We start from the raw sequence: 18,958 nt of genomic DNA on the forward strand, positions 1-18,958 counted from the left end.
TTCGCGATAGGAACCGTACGTCTTGCGCATACCCATCAACTCCGGGATGTGAAGCAACACCAATTTCGCAAGTCGAGTCTCTCGGGCCACTTAGAGACTCGAGTCTAGGCAGAACGAGCGGGAGCTGAAAATTTACAGAACGGATCCCGGCGTCTCGTCGTCTTCTGGAGACGGAGCAGCTTCGTTAAAATTTCACATTGAATGAGTAGTCACTCCGGATTGCGCAACTCTTCGGGTTCCTGGATCACAGGGAGTTTCCAGATCGGCGGACAGTGGAAAATTCCGGGAAAACTACAACGTCTTCAATACTGGATGAAGGGAGTGAAAGCGATCCTCGTCGTCACGCGTACGTGGCGCCATTTTTCCTGCTTTCCTGCTCAGATCCTTCAGCGCATCACCCAGGATACCTCGTCGTCGTTCTTTGACGCGTCGGCCGGGCTGACGATCCGTTGGAGACGCTAATTACTCCGGAATACGTGACGGTGTCCCTGATGAGATAAGAAAGTGTCGCTTCGCGAACCGAGGCTCCCCGTCATCACTTGGAGAGTACGTGTGCGGTTTGTTCCATGCGAGAACCTTTCAGATTGCGACAGGAATGCCAACCCACCGATCATCGTGGCTTCGGCTTCACGTAAACGAAGAAAAGGATTAACTGAAAATTCACGCGTGGTATGGTAATTCGGATGGATTTGGAAACATTGTACCGTTACAGTTGTACCGACAGTTGCGTTAGAGGGACGGGAAAATCATTATCCATCTGTTGTTGTACCATCTGCGAATGTTAAATGTATGTACCCTTTTCTCCGTGTAACGTTATCTCCTTCGTGATCCATACTACACGCTGATCGCTAAAGGGGGCATGATTTTTGCACAGCGAATACTCTCCCAGGCGAATTCCTGCTCCGGTGTGAACACTCGCTTGCCGGTTCCCGATGACAATGATTCTTGCCAAAGGGCAGATTGCACTGGGGCGTGGAGTCTCCCACGCTTCCTGGAACCTTTCGATACCTTACCGAATGTTAGAGGCTCTCGCCTCCCAGCCTTCGAGCCACCCTGCGATTCACGGTCATGAAATGAGCGCCTGGTGAATCCGATCCTGCGCTTCTGTCGCCGTTCCGACACCTTTACCTTAGATCTGCCGTAGCGCAGGTAGGTGGAGGTGGAAGCGGATGGCGCAGCTAGCGCCGAGGAGTTATGCAATATATTGTTCGCGAGTAGTATTTCAATACAATGATGTGAACCAGTTGCCTTACTTTGCTCTCGTAACTTCGGAGAGAAATGTCTCAACGTACTTATCCTTGGCTCCGACTGCCAGCCGCACTCCGACTCAATCCTGGGCGAGGCCAATTGGATCTCGGGGACTATAAGGAAACGCGACGAGACCGCGGAATCGCAGCTTCTACCCACATACCTAGAATTGAATAACGGCTCGTTGAATACAGTTGGTGAGCTTCGAGCTCTCGGTACCAAATTTCAGATCGCAATCTTGTTCTTGAATGATGGCATTTTTAATACTGCCTCCAAGCTTTAAGAAAACACGCGTCAAGCTATTCATAATTCATCGTTTAGGATCAAAGTACGAGCCTTTAGAACTTTCGAACTTTCAGTGGTGAAAAAGTTTCCTGCAACGTTCAAGCCTGTCGACAAAGTTTCAAACACCACATGAAGCCAATTTCCTTTAGCAGACCGTCGGGAAGATTTCAGGAAATACTTCGAAACGTTCAGTTTTCTTTCCGCTTGTGTTCAAAACTTGGCAACAAAGTTTTATTTGCTTTTGACCGGAACGGGATCATCGGAAACCTCGAAAGCTGGTGGTTTTGTCGAGCAGTTTCGGCCGTTGAACGGAGCTGAAATATTTTTTGTTGGACTAGCAATATCTTTTCGGCGACAAATATGTATTTCTTACAGTAATCTCCTCTCGTCTAAGCGTCTCAATTCTCCATCGTTCAGCCCTAAGCTTTCTTTCCGCAAGCTTACGCCGGGCAAAGGAAGATGCGTCTTGGCAGCATCCCGCAATAATCACAAACCTTTAAGAATCGAGTGAATGTCTGTACGCCGCGCAACCTACTTACTCCGTATCACATCGTTACACAATTGAAATGAGCCGAGGTTTTTTGCATACTTGTAAGAATAAATTGACACAGAAACACACGATTGCCACTATCTATGCATAAAGTAAACAACCGTGTGAAATTGCGCAAGCTGCACCGAAATTGCCCCTCGCACTTTCGCGATTCGACAGATATTGCACTCGTGCAACGCATTATAATCTCACCTAGATGGATGCGTTTCGAGCGCTTCCAAAGTCGATTCACCTCCGACTGATGAGCTTTCGCGTATTATGGGGCATATGGATAATTATTCCGCGGTTTCGCGAAACGGAAGACGCAGTGACACGGAGATATTGCGGTGTCACCATTGATCTAACTTCGCAGTCATTCCCGATCTATATAATGTTGTGATACTCGAACGGCGTGAGACCCAAGGTTTCCACGTTTTCTCGGCTACCTTCACAACGATGAAAATCGATGATTCAAACCGCAGCTTTATTACGCGCCTTGCACGCGTACATATATGTGTACGTGAACTGGTAACCAAAGACAAATCCCGTTTATACCTTTACTCGGATCGTCTGCGTTCCTCGAATTTTCCACTGCAGCATATATGCATTTACTACGTAGTAATCTGTAAAACGAAATCCTGCCGAACGAGGGCTGACAATAAAACCTGTCTCAATTACGCATAAAATATTTTTAAAGCCGTACTCTGACCTCTGAATTTTATCGCACGTTCAACTCGATTTTCGACGCCGCTTCGGATCGTTGAAATTAAATAAAGCCGGTGTGTATATAATAGAGATCGAAATGCAATTAGGCTTTAGATGTATAACTTGAAACGTAAAGCGATACGGTTTTTACTTCCAGAGTTTCAACGTCTTTCATCGCGATTTGCGGGGGACGACTGATCTGCCGGCCCACGAATCAACAATCCGCTATGAAAAATTGTGCATTACGTGATCTTGCAATTATAATAAATAACAATTGCGTGTGACCACAACAGATGTCCGCTCTCACAATAATAATAACCATTATTGACCGTCGATGATTATTTCCTTTGTATATTTCTGCTTCTTGTTCTATTCACCTTCGCGGATAATTAATTAGCCGAGTTTATTACTTTGCAGCCGGAATTTATATCGTTATATTTCTTTATGTCACGCAGAAACAAGGCCCTGACATTAATCAGCATAACTTTGCGTATCGTGGAGTTTTTATTAATAATACCCAATGAATTGTAAAATCCGCTGTTCACCTGGCTTAATACAATTTGTTAATTAGGAGAGACAACGACGAATTCCAATATTATGCTTCATTGGAATTAAACTTCGACGACTGCGTAAAGATACCGTGTATACAGCATTTCTTGTTAATCGATACTTATAACTGAAACGTTTCTGCGCCCTCTTCCAAACAATTTTCATCCCAGGAAGGCGGAAGTGACGCCTGTCCAGCAATATATCTGATTAATGGCGTAAGATTTGATCAAAATCTAGCGTGGAATTCCGTGTACGCAGGATGGAATTCTGGAAGCTGAGCAGAAATATGTTTGGCATAAAGGAGAGAGAAAATTATTATTAAGAATTTTCAATAATCTACAGCCTTATTCGCACCTTACTGGCATTCAATAATATTCAACGGGCGGATTCCTTCCTCGATTTTTTCCGATTACTCTTTCCCTCGTTTTTCACTGATCTTCTGAGCACCCCATTCGTAATTCAGCTAGGCAAAAAAGTAACCGCGTTGAGACGGCGCGGCGTGTATCTTATCTGCGTTGCTTGGATTACTTATTGTGAACCTTTTGTCTAGCTTTCCCTTTCGCAAGAAAACCAAACAAAACATTTCTGGGTCCTTGTTCGTCGGCCTTGCCTTCACGATCCCAGCCGCATGAATCTCGCCGCTGTTTCCACAAGCCGTACATGTATACATATATAAGTGTGTAACATGTGTATTTGTGTATATATATAGATATATATATTTTTTATACTTTATTGCCGCTGTTCCAGAACCCGGCAGGATCCTGCGAGAGAGGATTTTCTTTCCGTTAGCGACGTTGACTGATTTTCGGGATTGCAATGACTCTGGAAAAAGACTCAAAATAATACAGCCGAAAAAATAAGGAAAGGTGTATAATTTCGAACGAAGAAAACCGAGCTATTTTCACTGAATAATCAAGCTCCTTACCTCGCCATTTCCGGTCCGTGACGTAAATATGCTAACCATGTCTAATTGAGTTACACATATACACCTATGTTTAATGTATATCACTGTACATAACCGGAGCTGGAGAAAATCCTAGTGAAAACACAAAACGCGGAAGTAGAACACACGTATGCGTGCGGCAAGTGTAAGGAAGGTTCGAGAGATTATATACGGAGATTTGCTTAGGCAGCTCATTATCATGTCAATAATCGGTCAGCCGGTGAGACCCAGTTTGCAATATATCAAAACCGTTTGTACAATGCGCCTTGAATCGCGGCCTCGGGAACGCCGTTTGCCACACGCTGGAGAAAATCTCGACCATACGGCGTTTCGGCTTACTCGATAATTACACGCTTTACTTAACTCGTGGCACATGCCACGCGGCCATTGTGTACTTATGATAATTTCGGGGATCGAGTTCTCACTTTTCTAAGCGTGCACCTTGAGGCGAGAGACAGAAACTGACGACTCGGTCGCTCCTCCTTCACGTTTTGCCTGAATCATCGTAAAGTGATACGAATAAAAATCTTGCCTTTTCTCAATCAGAGTAATGAACTTTTCAGGCATCGCTCTGTTGGCGGAATTTTGTTCGGGGCGGGGTGGATGTTCCGAATTTGAAATGTTCTGAATTATTTGGCAACGAAACTGGAGGTGAAGAAATAAAACTTTTACGAAACAACAAACTTGTGAATGGTCGGAAACCCGACGGCTTAAGATTCCGAAATGCAAGATCCCGAAGACTCAAGACAGGATAGAGCGAAGTTTTGAAAAGAAGAATTCCGATAAAGCAAAATCCTGGAAAACAAAGCTTTGATAGAGTGAATTTTCGAAAATTAAAGTTTACTGACAAAGCGTAATTTACTCTACGAGTGGGTGTAAAAGATCAGAAAAAATAAAAATCGAAAATCTAAAACAAAGAAAGATCAAAGTGGTGAAATTTTGCGAAGCCCGAAATTCACAGAACTGAAAATCTTCAATTACTCACAATTTCGATGTTTGAGATTTTTAAATTTTTACATGTTTGAAATTTTGAGCCTCGAGTTTCGGACCATTCGAAACTTTCATGCTTCATCAAAGTTTGATTTCTTTACTTTTAGATTCACCGTCAGGAAATTCAGAATTTGGCGCTTTCGGAACATTTGAAATTCAGAATTTCAACCCCGCCGTTTTCATTCACGATAATCGATTCGAAAATATTTGTCGAAGAAGTGGCGAGAAAAGCGTTATGCCGAAACGGGTTACGCAGGTTTTCTGTGAGATGGAAGAACAACGTCGTGTGTTTTGTGTTCCACTTTTCTTTCCTGCTTCTTCGCGGAGGGAAAATTGGCTGGGAAAAACTTGGCCCAGAGATGTAATAGAAACGCGTACCTAGTCTTGAACCCCATGAGCAGCGACCGTGGAGGAATTTCCACATGAATATTCCAATTGCCGTACAGTACGACACGCTAGTCGCCAACCATTACCACGATCACTCGTTTTCACGGCTAACTACAGCGCTCGATATTTAACTGTGTTTCAGGAGCTCTGGCACGGCGGCAAAGCGAAAGAAGTCACAGGACCGATCCGCGTGATCCACCAATACATCCGGATGCCGGAGCAGGAGGCCGAGTTCTTCAACGAGACGACCGGAAACGTCGAAAACGTAAGTTAAAAAAAGAAACTCACAAAAATAGCCAGCGGATTCTAATGAGTAGAGAAAATTCGTCGTCCCGTCCTTTTTCACCTTTAAGACAGACTTGAACAACGGCGAGTATAAATGGACGGGAAAATACGCGCAACCTACTCGACGGACAAACAAACGCTGTTACGAAAATTTAATGCTTGCACAACAATAAATTGACGTTAAAGCCTTGTTTGATTAAAAAAGTAGAGCAAACCCAACAAACTGATTTTGCGTCGCAATTACCAAAAAAGGATCGACAATAGCGGAAAATGGTTACATGTACCTCGTTTTTCGTAATTCCAACAATATTCGAACCGTTTTTTCAACAATACCTGTTTTACTAAATTTTTCTAGTTACTATAACAAATGAAATTTTTTACAGTGTATGTATATCTATGAGATTGTGTTGCCATTTCGAGGAACATACGTGGGTATAATACGAAACCGAACGAGTCTTCGTCGTGACGTTCCCAGATGCTAGAGTAACACGTTATAGGTATAACTGGCCTATTTACCGGGTATTTTTGCCCCGCGACGACGATCATATCGCGGCTAAATGGTCGTGAGAGTTTCTGTTGTATAGGTATTACGTATAGGATTGAGCGAGGAACTGTGAATATCGAAAATTAAAAAAAAAAAAAAACTAAGGAGAGCAATATCTTGGCACGGAGTTCGAATATCATTTTTTTATTTAAATTACATCTTTTTTTGCTCCGCGTTGTCTAATAATGGCCTGTCTAACGCACACTAATCGACCCTTCAGAGTGATTTGGACAGGTTTCGCCGTTACATGATCGCGCGAAGGTTTGACAGAGGTTATTTTGCAATCGCATCTCGCTACCAAGAACAGTTTTTCCTTCGTTTACATTCGTTGCTTCAGGTAGCAGGGAAAAGAAAGCAGTGAGTGTGGTTCACGACTTCCTGCGATCATCTCGTACGGGAGCGAGTTACGTATATGCACACATGGCGCAAAAATTATTGGCGCATAAGGGGCATTCCACGTCAAACGAACGGGTCATCGGCCAGACTCCTGGGATTCTGATTTACAATGAATTGAAAATAATACCTTCAATTTTTCGAACTTTTTTCACCATTTTGTAAAAGTGTGGTGACCTCATTAACTGAGGAAATATTCTTGACATGGGAATGGATGTTTTTAAAATCGATGAAACGTTTTAGTTAATTCAGAGACTTGGAAACACATTTTTCTGTCATGGTTCGAGAGTGGGATGAGAATGCTAAGTTTTATTTCTATTTTTTGAGAGTTTCGGTTTTTCAAACACACATCTTTTTCTTGGTATTTACATTTAATGATGATTTCTTGTAGTAAGAAATAAAATAAAACGAAACTCCACTTTGGTGAAATTCGATGCTCTTTTTGTTTCAAGAGTAAAATGAAGGTAACGAAACTCAAAGCGAAGAAGAATAATAAAAGCTCAATCAACAGGAATCTTGAATAAAGTACATCATTTATTCAGGGAATTACGAAACAAAAAGAGAAAAAAGTTGTGAACAAAAAGAAAATCGAATTTCACCAAGAGAAAGTTTCTTTTTATCTTATTTTTTACCACAAAGAACCACCATTGTAAAAGAATTAAAAAAAGAAAGAACATATTTAGCATTCTCATCTCATTTTTGAATCATGGCAAAGTGATGTACTTTCGAGTACCTGATTTTACGAAAACGTTTTATCGATGTATGAAATGTCTATCTTCAAGTCATGGATATTTCGGGTCGCCACACTTTTAAAAAGTGGCGGAAAAATTAAAAAAACAAAAAAAATGACATGTATTATTTTCGACCCAAACAAACGAAAATATCCAACGAACATCAGAGTCCCAGGCGGTCAGGCCGATGACCCGTTGATTTGACGTGGAACGCCCCATAAGTAATAATATCGTGTGCCTTATACCGGCAATCGAATGAATTCCGTCGGGTATTTCCTAACTTCTCAATTTGCGCACACATATCACGAGCGCAGCTGAAACAGAATTTACTACGGTATTATTTGAGGCGTGAACAATATACGCGTATAATCGTACGAGTTACGCGAGTAAAGTTCTTACGGAATTGAAAGTGAGAAGCTTCCTCTTAATTAAACGCTTGTTCTTCTGCCTAATTCGCTACAACGTCTCACATATCTACAATTACGCTAGCTGAGCGGTATCCCAATTAGCACGTTCCATTACCACACGTTAACCGAGGTATGTTCCTACGTTTTAAGCTTGCGAAAAGATTGAATAAAAAAGTAACGCAACGCGTAACCGTAATTCGAGTAGGTCTCATTGGATCACCGATCGCCAACCGATCTTCTCAATTTCAATCTCTCTTTCTCTCGATCAGGTTACCGGATGTCTTCCCGCAATGGGATACAGCTTCGCAGCCGGAACGACGGACGGTCCTGGTTCCTTCTCGTTCGAACAGGGAACGACGACTTCGAACCCGCTGTGGAACGCCATTCGCGATTTTCTCGCCGCTCCGAGCAAGGAGGACGTTCTCTGTCACGGAGCGAAGCCGATTTTGCTGGCAACTGGACGGGTGAGAATTGGTGCTTCGAAGCCATTTCGTTTCTTATTCGTATTACACGTAATAAAATTTGCAGAATCGCTACCGCCCGACTCGATTATTGCGGACGGTGTGCTTAATAGCTTCAGACTTAATTATTATCGGATGCGTGAGTTACGACAAACTGGCCGTTACTTTTCGCTTTCAGGCCATGCAGGTATATGCATGTAACTTGTAACGACCGAACGTAACGAAACTTGCGACACTGCAGGCACCGACTTGGCCTACTTGCTTATCCAATTAGTTGGCGATTTTTTGATTCCAGGAATTTAATAAATTTTCATCATTTAAAATCGTCGCGAAGAAAGGATCGGAAATAAGAATTTCGAAAATCGTAACCCTTTGACGTTTCGGGAGTCTCAGACGATCCCGACAAAGCGAGTTTCTTTGAAATTCGAGAGTCATCCGACTGTTCGATACGATTTGTTATATCCACCGGCTCTGTGTTATATGTTTGGGTTCCGGTGTTAGGTACTCGTCGACCTGCAAAATGATCGGATAAATCGATATTTTCCCCGGTAGGTGGAAGCTCTTTTTTGAGTACGCGATTTGTTCAACGGGGGAAACGAACACCATTGATTCGCGTTATTGATGACATTCCTATTGCCACGGTTCGCTGGGTTGAAATTCGAGTCCGTTCGCTCATGTTTCACACCCTTCGTTACACCCTCGTCACGGTTTCAGGACATTTCCACATCAGCGGTTTACGACCCGTTTTAAATGGCCATGCCTACGTCAGATTCCACGCATGAAGTACTTGGAAAGTAACTTTTGAATGCAGGCGGTAACAGAATTGACGAAATTTCACCTCAGTACGGAAAATATCAATTACAATACAGAGCAGTACCGGTACGAGTAAGTTGGTATGGAAGGTCAAAGCTCTTTGTCTGTCAAAGTCGAACGAATCGTGAAATTATACAGCTTTTATGATAAAAGCAATTACCGCCTGGATTACGATACAAGTTTCCAGTCGTTAATGAAACGTGGTTTTACGTCATTCGAATAATTCGAGTTCGGTTAAACACTCTCAAGTCACACTTTCGTAATCCAATGTTATTGGTACTCGCTAATTCGATGGTGATGAACATTCGATTCAATAAATCTGTGGAAATAGAAACAGACGACGGAATCGATCATGCGAACATTGTCCGCAATATGAGTGAGAAAATTTGTGAATACGCGAGAAGTATCGATCAGAGAAGTCAAAAAGTTCGGTCGCGTAAATTCGAGTGAAAAGTACTGTCGCAATTCGACGTATCTTACAATAGTAGAACACGATCTTGCGTTACAAAAGATCGATAACTTCCGTCGCTTCGTAATAACGCATGGTAATCTAAACGCGGTAAATTTCTGCACACAAGTGAAAAATGTCCCAATTTACACGTCGAACGGGATTCAGGGTTTATTCATGAGACGTGAAGTCGATTTTTAGTAAACCCATCGCGGTGTTACCGATAGAACGAAAAAACCTTGGAGCGTGAATGGCGCCGAGGATTAACCGCTTTTAAGTCCGCAACATTAATCAAGACAGGATAGTCGGCCGTTCTCGGGTCTTTATAAAAGTTCGTTTGCATGGTCAACGACGAATCCTACACAGCGTTTGCCGTGCGTCAGGTGAGATCATGTAATATCGTTTCAAGGCGAGGAAATTACGCGAGCACGCCTCCTCCCCGTGTTCTGGAACTTGAAACGACACCGAGGCGTGCGAACGTCTTTCTCGGCGTGATATCCTTGCCCAAGATCCGCTCGGGGCGTGGCGGCTGAGAGGATCGAGTCAAGAGCTGAATGAAAACGGAAGTGACGAAGGTCCCGACGTTTCTTCGGGGCCGGAAATGATCCCTGTTAAACACTCCGGGGCATACGGGATATTTCGCTTCGGTAGAATTTGAAGTTCTGGGAAAACGTTTACTCGGGTTCCCGTCGTCAGTAACACTTTCGTAAACATAGATATATACCCCGAATTGGTTTAAATTCGGTGAAAATTTGTCGCGTAATAACAACATTATGCAAGGAGAGGTGAAGGTTAAAGAGAATCCGGCATTTGGCTGAATTTTTATTGAAATTCGAACGAGTCAGCTTTTTAAAGGAAAGTTTTCTTTTCATCGAATTTCAACGTACGATCGAGGCGATAAATACCGTGCATACGCAATGATAAGAAAAAGGAATCGAAAGATTATAAACGCCTCTTGGAATTTCGCGTGACTCTGTATTAGGATACGTAGACACATTGTTTATCATTCTGATACTTGTCTGTGTAGGATAATTTGTTGAGGCTAGAGATATTACGAGGCGAGAAAGAACGACGTTCTGTTAATAAAAAAAAAAAAAAAGTGAGAGAATTTTTTACGACTTTTTTCACTCACCCGCAGATGGTCTTTCCGTACGAATGGCAGCCACAAGTGGTCTCGACCCACGTGGCTCTCCTAGGGGATGTGATAATCGCCGGAGTGCCGGGAGAGTTCACAACGATGTCGGGTCGGAGACTGAGGGATGCGATAAAGGGTGCGATGCAGAATTCGGCATCCGATGACGGCGTCGTTGTCATTGCCGGGCTTTGCAACACCTACAGCGACTACGTAACGACACCGGAGGAATATCAGGTACCTACACCGGATACTTCGAAATCGATTTACTTAATACCTTCGAAACCTTCCACCTCACTGTCACTTTTGCGCACTGAAACTTCTCACTTTCCTATTTTAGATACAGAGATACGAAGGTGCCTCCACTATATACGGACCCCACACCCTGACGATTTATTTAAAACAGTACAAGGAACTGGTGACAGCACTTCTGGCCGTGAGTTCTTACACTACGATAGGGAATCAAGGGAAAGGGTGTTTGCTTTTTTCTTTGCTCTAAAAAACATGACGGTTCTATAACGCGTAGTTGATTGATCGTCTTATACCGTGAAAAGTTCGACGTTGGCAAAAGTCCATGTCGAAAGAAAATTGTTAGTCACGTCTGATTTATGCTCGACGGAAGTTGTCAAATTAGACTTCGTTCAAGTACGAATTTCTTATTTTGTACAATCGGCATATGGTTCTACTTGCAAAATATTTATTTAACGATTGAAAAAAAAGTTTTTCGTAGAAAAACAAGAATTCTTCAACTTCGCCACAAACAACCGACCTTCGGTAAAAACTTTTCACCCAGTGTGAAATCGCATTAGTAATTTCGCCCTTGTAAAAAAGAAACTCACCCTGGCACGGGCATTGCGCGTGCGGTCGGAAATTTGATCGGCGATGAAAACTTCCAGCGGAAGTCACTCGTTCCCGGACCGCAGCCCCCGGATCTCTACTCGAGTCATCTGATATCCTTGGTGACGCCGGTCCTCTTTGACACTCCTAAGTGGCGACACGAGTTCGGCGACTGTCTTGAGCATCCAGCAAAAGTCGCCGGAGCTGGAGACACGGTGACGGCAAGATTCGTGAGTATTCTTTACGAATCTATGGTTCCCAATAATTTTTCCAGGGTATCTAGGATCCGGGGAAAAGCGAGACGAATATGAGCCTGACGGAACGACGAGACTTTTATCATCGTCACCTTGCACTGCCCGTATCGCGTTTCTGTAATAAATTTTCCGATGGTCGTTACAAGTTTTTATGGAACCTTGTGCGAATCGATAGACTGATCAGAGACCAAGAAGATGGCTGTCCTGACCTTCGTTTCGCTTTCGTCTCTACTGCAAAACGCGTCACCTCCTTTCACCTTAGGTGAAAATCGATGCTGGAAAAAGAGTTTTTCTCAGAGCAAACCTCGGAGTCGATAGCTGTACAAAACGCTTTTCGCTACCTAAAATTGAGTCGCGACAAAAACATTAGACCAGCGATTTTATCACCGTGTCGTGACTTGTGATCGAAATTCGATTTTTACTCAGATCGGTTAGAGGATTACCGGAGATTGATGGGACGCCTTCGAATCTCGGTTGACCGTCGCATTTACAAGGATGAGATTCAATGCGAGCTTGCGAATCCGCAGCAACTTATCACCCATGATACACGCCGAGATTTCTTCCATCACCCTGGAATCTCGGGACTATTTTTCTTTAGTGAACGTGAATAGGTATATGCGTAATACGAATCGTGTATTCAGTGTGCAAAATTCCTTGCGGAAACCGTTGATGGAATTTTTTATGGCAGAAACGTTTCTTCCTCTGAGTATTACTTGTGGGGTAGAAAAAAAAAATATTATAATCCATTTTGTCAGGAGTGATGATAATTTTATTGGATAAATTACGTCGAAGTGTTCAAAAGATTGCAAGCTTAATCGAGGATTATTGTTATCACCTGCATAGTCCTGAAAATTCAATTCGATAAATTACTTATCCTCAATTATTTTTTTAAAACATTCGTCTCAGTCGATTCGCAAATTGGAAGGCGAATGGAGTGTTTTAAAGTTTAAAAAAAAAAAAATATGATTGCGAAGCTTGAAAAAGAGTTAAACAAAAATAAAAAAAAAAAAAAAAAAAACACAAACGTTAACTCCATGATAAATTTGAAATTAACGAACTGTCGGTCTGCTTATTAGCCAAACATATATGTATGCGATTAATTTCAGAACTTTTGAGAGTGGTATTAAAAATTTATCACGACGCAGGCAGCAGCGTACAGAGAACGAACGTGGGATCATTAATAATTCACAACGATACAGCTTCTTTCGTTTGAATTCATGGTGTACCTAAATTCGTTATGTATACTTTGTATACATACATAATAAAACAAATGAAACCAAACGACTCTATTTCGCAAGTGTCACTGCAAGTTTTCACGAGTGAAAATTGCATAAGCTGCACGTTGCACAACGGAAACTCGTATCAGCGATTCAATATTTCCAACGTCGGTGATCTATCGCCTTCTACGAACACCGGGAAAAGCACTCAGTTAGATTAACGCTCTTTGAACAGGTTATGCGAAATTTTATTCGCACGCTGAACCGCGTGTCGCGATAAAAAGCAATTATCGGATAAGCATAAATTCACCCGCATTCGCTCCTCGAATATTTGAAGAGGAGAATTAAAAAAAAAAGCTGCAAGGAGAATATTTAAATAAATTGGAAAAAACTGGTTTTTTGGATTTCTTTTTCAAACGTCACACTTGCAGTCTATTTTGAGTCTCCTCTTTGTTTTTTATACAAATATAATTCGTGCAATTATACAAAATACTGTTTCTTCACCCTTATTACAGGTTGCTGGTCACCCCAGAAATAATCCGATGGCTGGTGGCTCGTTTTTGTTTATCGAGAGGCTCGAAGACGACGAGAGTTGGAAAACGGTGGCTACAGACGCGAACTGGGAGACAAAGTGAGTTTCGAATTTCGGGAGACAAATTTTCTTTCGCCCGCTCGCAAGATGTGGATAGGCAAAAAAATTTGCCAGAGTTGATCGTTTATATTATTGCGACTTTCCAGCTGATTTCATGAATACCGTATACTATAATACGAGCCAAATGAATTCACGCAGACTTTACAAGTGGTTTCATATAATATCTGTTTACGCCAATATAAAGTTTATAGACCGGTGAAAAAGTAGACTTTTTTTTACCCTCAACTTCTCAGCGTTGTGTCTTAAAAATCTGAGATATATCTCCCTGGGGGATAAATTTTAACTTTGATAGCTGGTATCGGGGGCAAAGAATAAAAACAAAAAGGAGCAAAAAAAAAAAAAAAAACCGTTCGCATTCTACGACAAGTGTAACGCGATAAATCGTAACCGAAACTTTTGACGGCTATTTGTCTCCCTGTGTGTACAATGCATGGGTATAATCTGCGTTATATGTTTGTTCGGTAGATTTATCTGGAAACGAACCTCGATATTTTTGGGATCCAGCGAAGTTACCATATCGTGGACGATACCCGACGACGTCGAGCCAGGCGAATACCGCATCAGGCATAACGGAAACTACAGATATATCCTTGGTGGTATTTATCCCTATAAAGGAGTCAGTAATCACTTTGAGGTAAGGATGTGTCACGCTAATGTTTTTACATTTGAAAATAATTGTTCGTCGAGTCATGCTACAAATTCACGAATTGCCCGATTTTATATTCCGGATTCGTTTCAGGTGGTCGCCTTTGGATCGAGTCGACGCAAACGTTACTACTTTGCCTAGTTTTCCTAATTTTTGAGAATTAGAAAGGATGGCAAAGATTGTTCGAAGATGCTTGCCAGTTATTTATACACGTGATTTACATGTATAATTGTATGTTATGTGAAAAAGTAATTATTGTCATAACGGTATCCCAGTCATCGTTACACATTATGTAATTAATTAGCCACTAAGATTTTATTTTAATACTTATATCGTCGCATGAGTGATTCAAGAATAAATAGACGATAATTTTTTGAGAAATTATTTCAAGGTGGAATTCTCGGTAATCTGCATCTAATCTGACTTACTGTGCGCCGTTCAGTCATACTCCAAGTATTATTTTTATCGGTTACGTATTTTTAAGTGATGAAAATTTCATTCGGTATTCGGTATGAATATTTAAACAATCCTCCCACGGAGGGTAATTGGCCGAGAAATATACTCGTCGGAATAACGTCGAAACGAAGACATGCTTCGATGAATAATTCTGCAATAACTTTGTATACCTTATTATATACGCAGCCTCGCATCATTGCCAGTACTTTTCGGTTGGATTCAATGTTATTCTCGTATTTATCAAACGGGTAAATTTATGTGTTACATGTATATATATATATACACACTTTATAGATAATATGTATAGTATGAGAATAAACTTCCGGTCAGATATTATAAATGACATACATGAGGAGAAGAACTTATCCGATTGCTCAGCCAAGAATCCAGTTGAATTTAACTGTCGCTTACATCAACTTGTTGCTGAAATTTAAGTGATGTGATGGTTTTTTAACTTGAATAAGCCGGTTACTGGTAAAAATTGTCGATCATTTCGGCAGACGATTTCACTGAATCGCGTCATTTATCACGAAGCATAAAAAGAAAATCTAGAGACTATCCGAGTTTCGGATAGGCGAGAAAATTGGCCGCCGACATTGACTTACGAGCCGAAAGTTAATTCAGGAAAAGCGATTATCTCGATATCGAGAGGGAACGGTAGCTTGTAAAGAATCGTGAAACCCGGAGGCGAAAAAGCTCAAAAGCGTGAAGCTCCAGGTAAATGTAAGGGTGAAGGAATTTTGCGATTCGTTGGAAATTTTGGATAAATGTTAACTTGTCACGACTTCGAAAACGGCATAAATTCTCAGCAACTAACGATAAAACGAAGTTGAAAATCCTGGGAACTCGCGTCGCCTGTTTACGACATTGAGTGAAGACATAATATGTTTGAGAAAATACCGCGACTAAGAGAATCTTCTTACCGGCGTTAAACGTCTTTCAGCTCCTCTAAAATCTCGTGATCCCCGCAAATTTCGCGAGTTTCCAACGTGGGGTTGCAGTTTTTTTTTCCCGTTAAAAGCTGAAACGGAGGAAGAAGATGGGACGAGGAGTGGGTCACTCGAAGCAACTGACAGTGAAAAAGGGGGTTTATGACAGCCATCAAACTCGAGGATACAGTTTCTTTTTTGCATTTTCCCCACAGCAGGGATTTTCCGGGAAGGGAAAAAGCTGTTCGACTGCCCCCGTCGCCGGAATGTAAAGCTTCTCTGACTCTAGCCATGCAATGCATTTTTCCGTCTTTTTCTGGATGATGACACATTCTTTTGTAAAGTCACTTTTCGCCCCACGCTAGAACGATTCTTTCTTGTCCAAATTTTTTTCTTTCCAACAACATGACCATGGAATTTAATACGAGAACTAAACTTCACTTATGAATCCCACGGTGTTTCATGGCGAATTTGATATTATTTTCAATCACTTTTTATCCACCATTTTCACTTAAGGGATGAATTTTCTTTATAATTTCACGCCACGCGTACGTAAATCTCCTTTAATCACGCGCAATAATTTATGTTTAGCCATGTGTAAGAAGCTTGTTCGTCAATTATCGTTATAAATATTCAGACCACTTTGGGAGCACCGCGAAATTCCCCAGCAAATTTAGAAAAAATTCGCAAACAATCTACTGAAAACGAACCATACTTCAATTCGCACTCAAATTTGTTTCTATGCCCGCTTTTGTTCAGTGTTTTGTACAATTAGAATCAAATTCAATTTCATAACAATTTATTTTATTAACGTCAATCCGCTTCAATTAATTCCATACCTTAAAGACGGAATAGAATATTTACAGAAATGAGAAGAAGAAGAAGAAGAAGAAGAAGAAGGAAAAAATAATAGTTATATAACCTTACGCTTAGTATACCTAATTTCTAACTAAAATCCATACAATTTCAGTTCCGGTTAAATTACGAAGTTTTCTTATCCCATGCAGTTTGAATTGCAACGATTTGAGCGACTAATGCCTCGGGCTGATTGCAACTCCGCATCTCCGTCTGTCTGAGCACACATCAACCATATTTTGCTGACCTAAATTTTATCCTCTTCTCTTCTCCTCCAGCGTTCTTCGCTCATTTTTCATCCTTATTATATAATAATCGGACCGAACAATTATCGGGTTATGAATGATTCAGTTCAACGTTCCACTTGACAATTAGAGTGCAAATTTCCGTGAAATTCACAGCAGCCTGATAAATTCGCGATTCGTTAAGTGATTCGCACGAATTTCCGCGCTTCGCCATCCTTTCACTGCGCTCCAAAAAAGCTCGGGATAAATTTCCGCTAATCTTCAGGGCCGTGACTTCGCCCGTTATCAAGGCTTCTGCATATTCATAGATCCGGATCTCGCGCTTTTTCTGACCGCCGCGGTCTGGCCTAACATAACTCTCCTACGCTTCAAGTTGACACCTTAGAGGCACCTACGCGAAAGCTCAGTCGTTAAATTTAACGATTCGTCCTGCCTCGAATGCCAGGACGATAATCGTGTTTGTTATTCAGTCGCACCGGAGATGAGAGATTGACTGATTCAGCATCGGCAGCCTGTGGAAATAAAGTTATTGATCGATTTGAGTTTGGGTGGAAAAAAACTAACGATCGTTTCGTGCTAATTCAATTATTGACCCTTTGGCTGTTGGCTTAGATCGTGTAAGGGCTTCGCTGTTATTATTTCACCAAATCGGCCGCGATCCCGTTTTCCCAACCACTTCGACGGCGTTTATCTGTTCCTGGAACAACACTCGTTCCATCGATATTGCCGAAATTGCCCACCGACTCGTTTATATTTCGCGAAAAAAAGCAAACTTGATGAAAAAAGATTTGAACAAGTAAACACGAATAAAGAAATGCGAGGGGAAATAGAACGGTAATAATTTTAAATGCTTTTGGCTCTTATAGAGAGGAGATGAACAGACGAGCTGTGAAAATTCAGGAAAGTAACATTAATTCTTATTGTTAATTGTTAAGATGAGTTTAGAATTTTCTTCAAGAAATATTCAGACGATTCGAACAAACTGTGGCTCGTATTTGATGCTTTTACCGACGCAGTTTCTTACGAAGCGTTAATTCAACAGTGGACAGGTCATAATCAGTTGGATCGCAAAACCGTTGGACGTCTAGACTTTTGTGTACCTTTGGGAACGATTTTGATTGTACGTAATGTGACATGTGGGAACGATAAAGTTGGCAAGCGAGGGTCAAGAGACGATTACTTTACACGTGGCGTTAAATTTCTCGAAAATAAATTTTGCACAGTCTGATGAGAGGGTGCAGTATTGTGTGCATTATCTGGAAGACAAGCGTTCTCAACGTGATATACCCTCCGCTATACGTTTTCATCGCGTGAGTAGAAAAATTATAATTTGTTTGAACAAAGGCTTTACATCATCCAAAGACAGCTTTTTTCGCGGGCTGATACGTTTTGTCATACATACAGCCTTGAGCGTCGATTAACCTTCGAAGTTAATTAAAAATGTGGTAGAGAAAGGGTTAATTTTTGTACGAACCTGACGTTTGCGACGACGAGAAAAGGGAGAAGTTGACTTTGTATTTTTATCTCACAATCAGTTACCAACAGCCTCTCGATCTGAATGAAATACTCGTTTGTGTCTGGAGGCAGTAAATTCAAGTTAAACTTTTGGCAAAAAGAGAAGTTAAGCTGCGTCAAGTGTCTTTTACAATTCGCCTGAATCCTCTCCTGCCTTTCGAATATGTCGATCTATACGTACGTACTTGCAAATAAGATACAATACAACGATTCTTTACTTCCTTACATGGAAACGGCCATTGTCTGGGTAAAATTTCTGCGTTCGCACAATCAGCCAAAGTGCGAAATTTTATTATCACCCTCGTTGTATTTCCTCTCGTGAATTTATCCATCATCAAAGGGGTGGGGGGGGGGGGGGGGGGGGGCTGCAGGGTGTGCTTTTCTAATGTTACGATGAAACTGCATTAATCCAATGCCGTATGAGCCTTGGCGACACAACTGGGACAAGCTGGGAAAACAAACCTTCAAGATGAAACACGTCTTTCCTTTACGTTAGACGTCT

General features: G+C 41.6%; 1 protein-coding gene across 6 annotated transcripts in view; it reads left to right on the forward strand.

Annotated features, from left to right (window-relative positions):
• Positions 1 to 14,840, forward strand: part of LOC107224292 (neutral ceramidase) — a 38,047-nt gene extending 23,207 nt beyond the window's left edge. For all 6 annotated transcript variants that reach the window (XM_015664293.2, XM_015664289.2, XM_015664294.2 and 3 more), the window contains 8 exons: positions 5,779 to 5,901; positions 8,266 to 8,460; positions 10,857 to 11,087; positions 11,191 to 11,286; positions 11,747 to 11,917; positions 13,674 to 13,789; positions 14,276 to 14,444; positions 14,550 to 14,840. In XM_015664293.2, the coding sequence (XP_015519779.1) occupies positions 5,779 to 5,901; positions 8,266 to 8,460; positions 10,857 to 11,087; positions 11,191 to 11,286; positions 11,747 to 11,917; positions 13,674 to 13,789; positions 14,276 to 14,444; positions 14,550 to 14,597 (1,149 nt within the window). In that variant the 3' untranslated portion in view covers positions 14,598 to 14,840. The remainder of the gene's footprint in view (positions 1 to 5,778; positions 5,902 to 8,265; positions 8,461 to 10,856; positions 11,088 to 11,190; positions 11,287 to 11,746; positions 11,918 to 13,673; positions 13,790 to 14,275; positions 14,445 to 14,549) is intronic.
• The last annotated feature ends 4,118 nt before the right edge of the window (positions 14,841 to 18,958 follow it).

Source organism: Neodiprion lecontei, chromosome 1 (assembly GCF_021901455.1).
Source record: "Neodiprion lecontei isolate iyNeoLeco1 chromosome 1, iyNeoLeco1.1, whole genome shotgun sequence".
Lineage (NCBI taxonomy): Eukaryota > Metazoa > Arthropoda > Insecta > Hymenoptera > Diprionidae > Neodiprion > Neodiprion lecontei.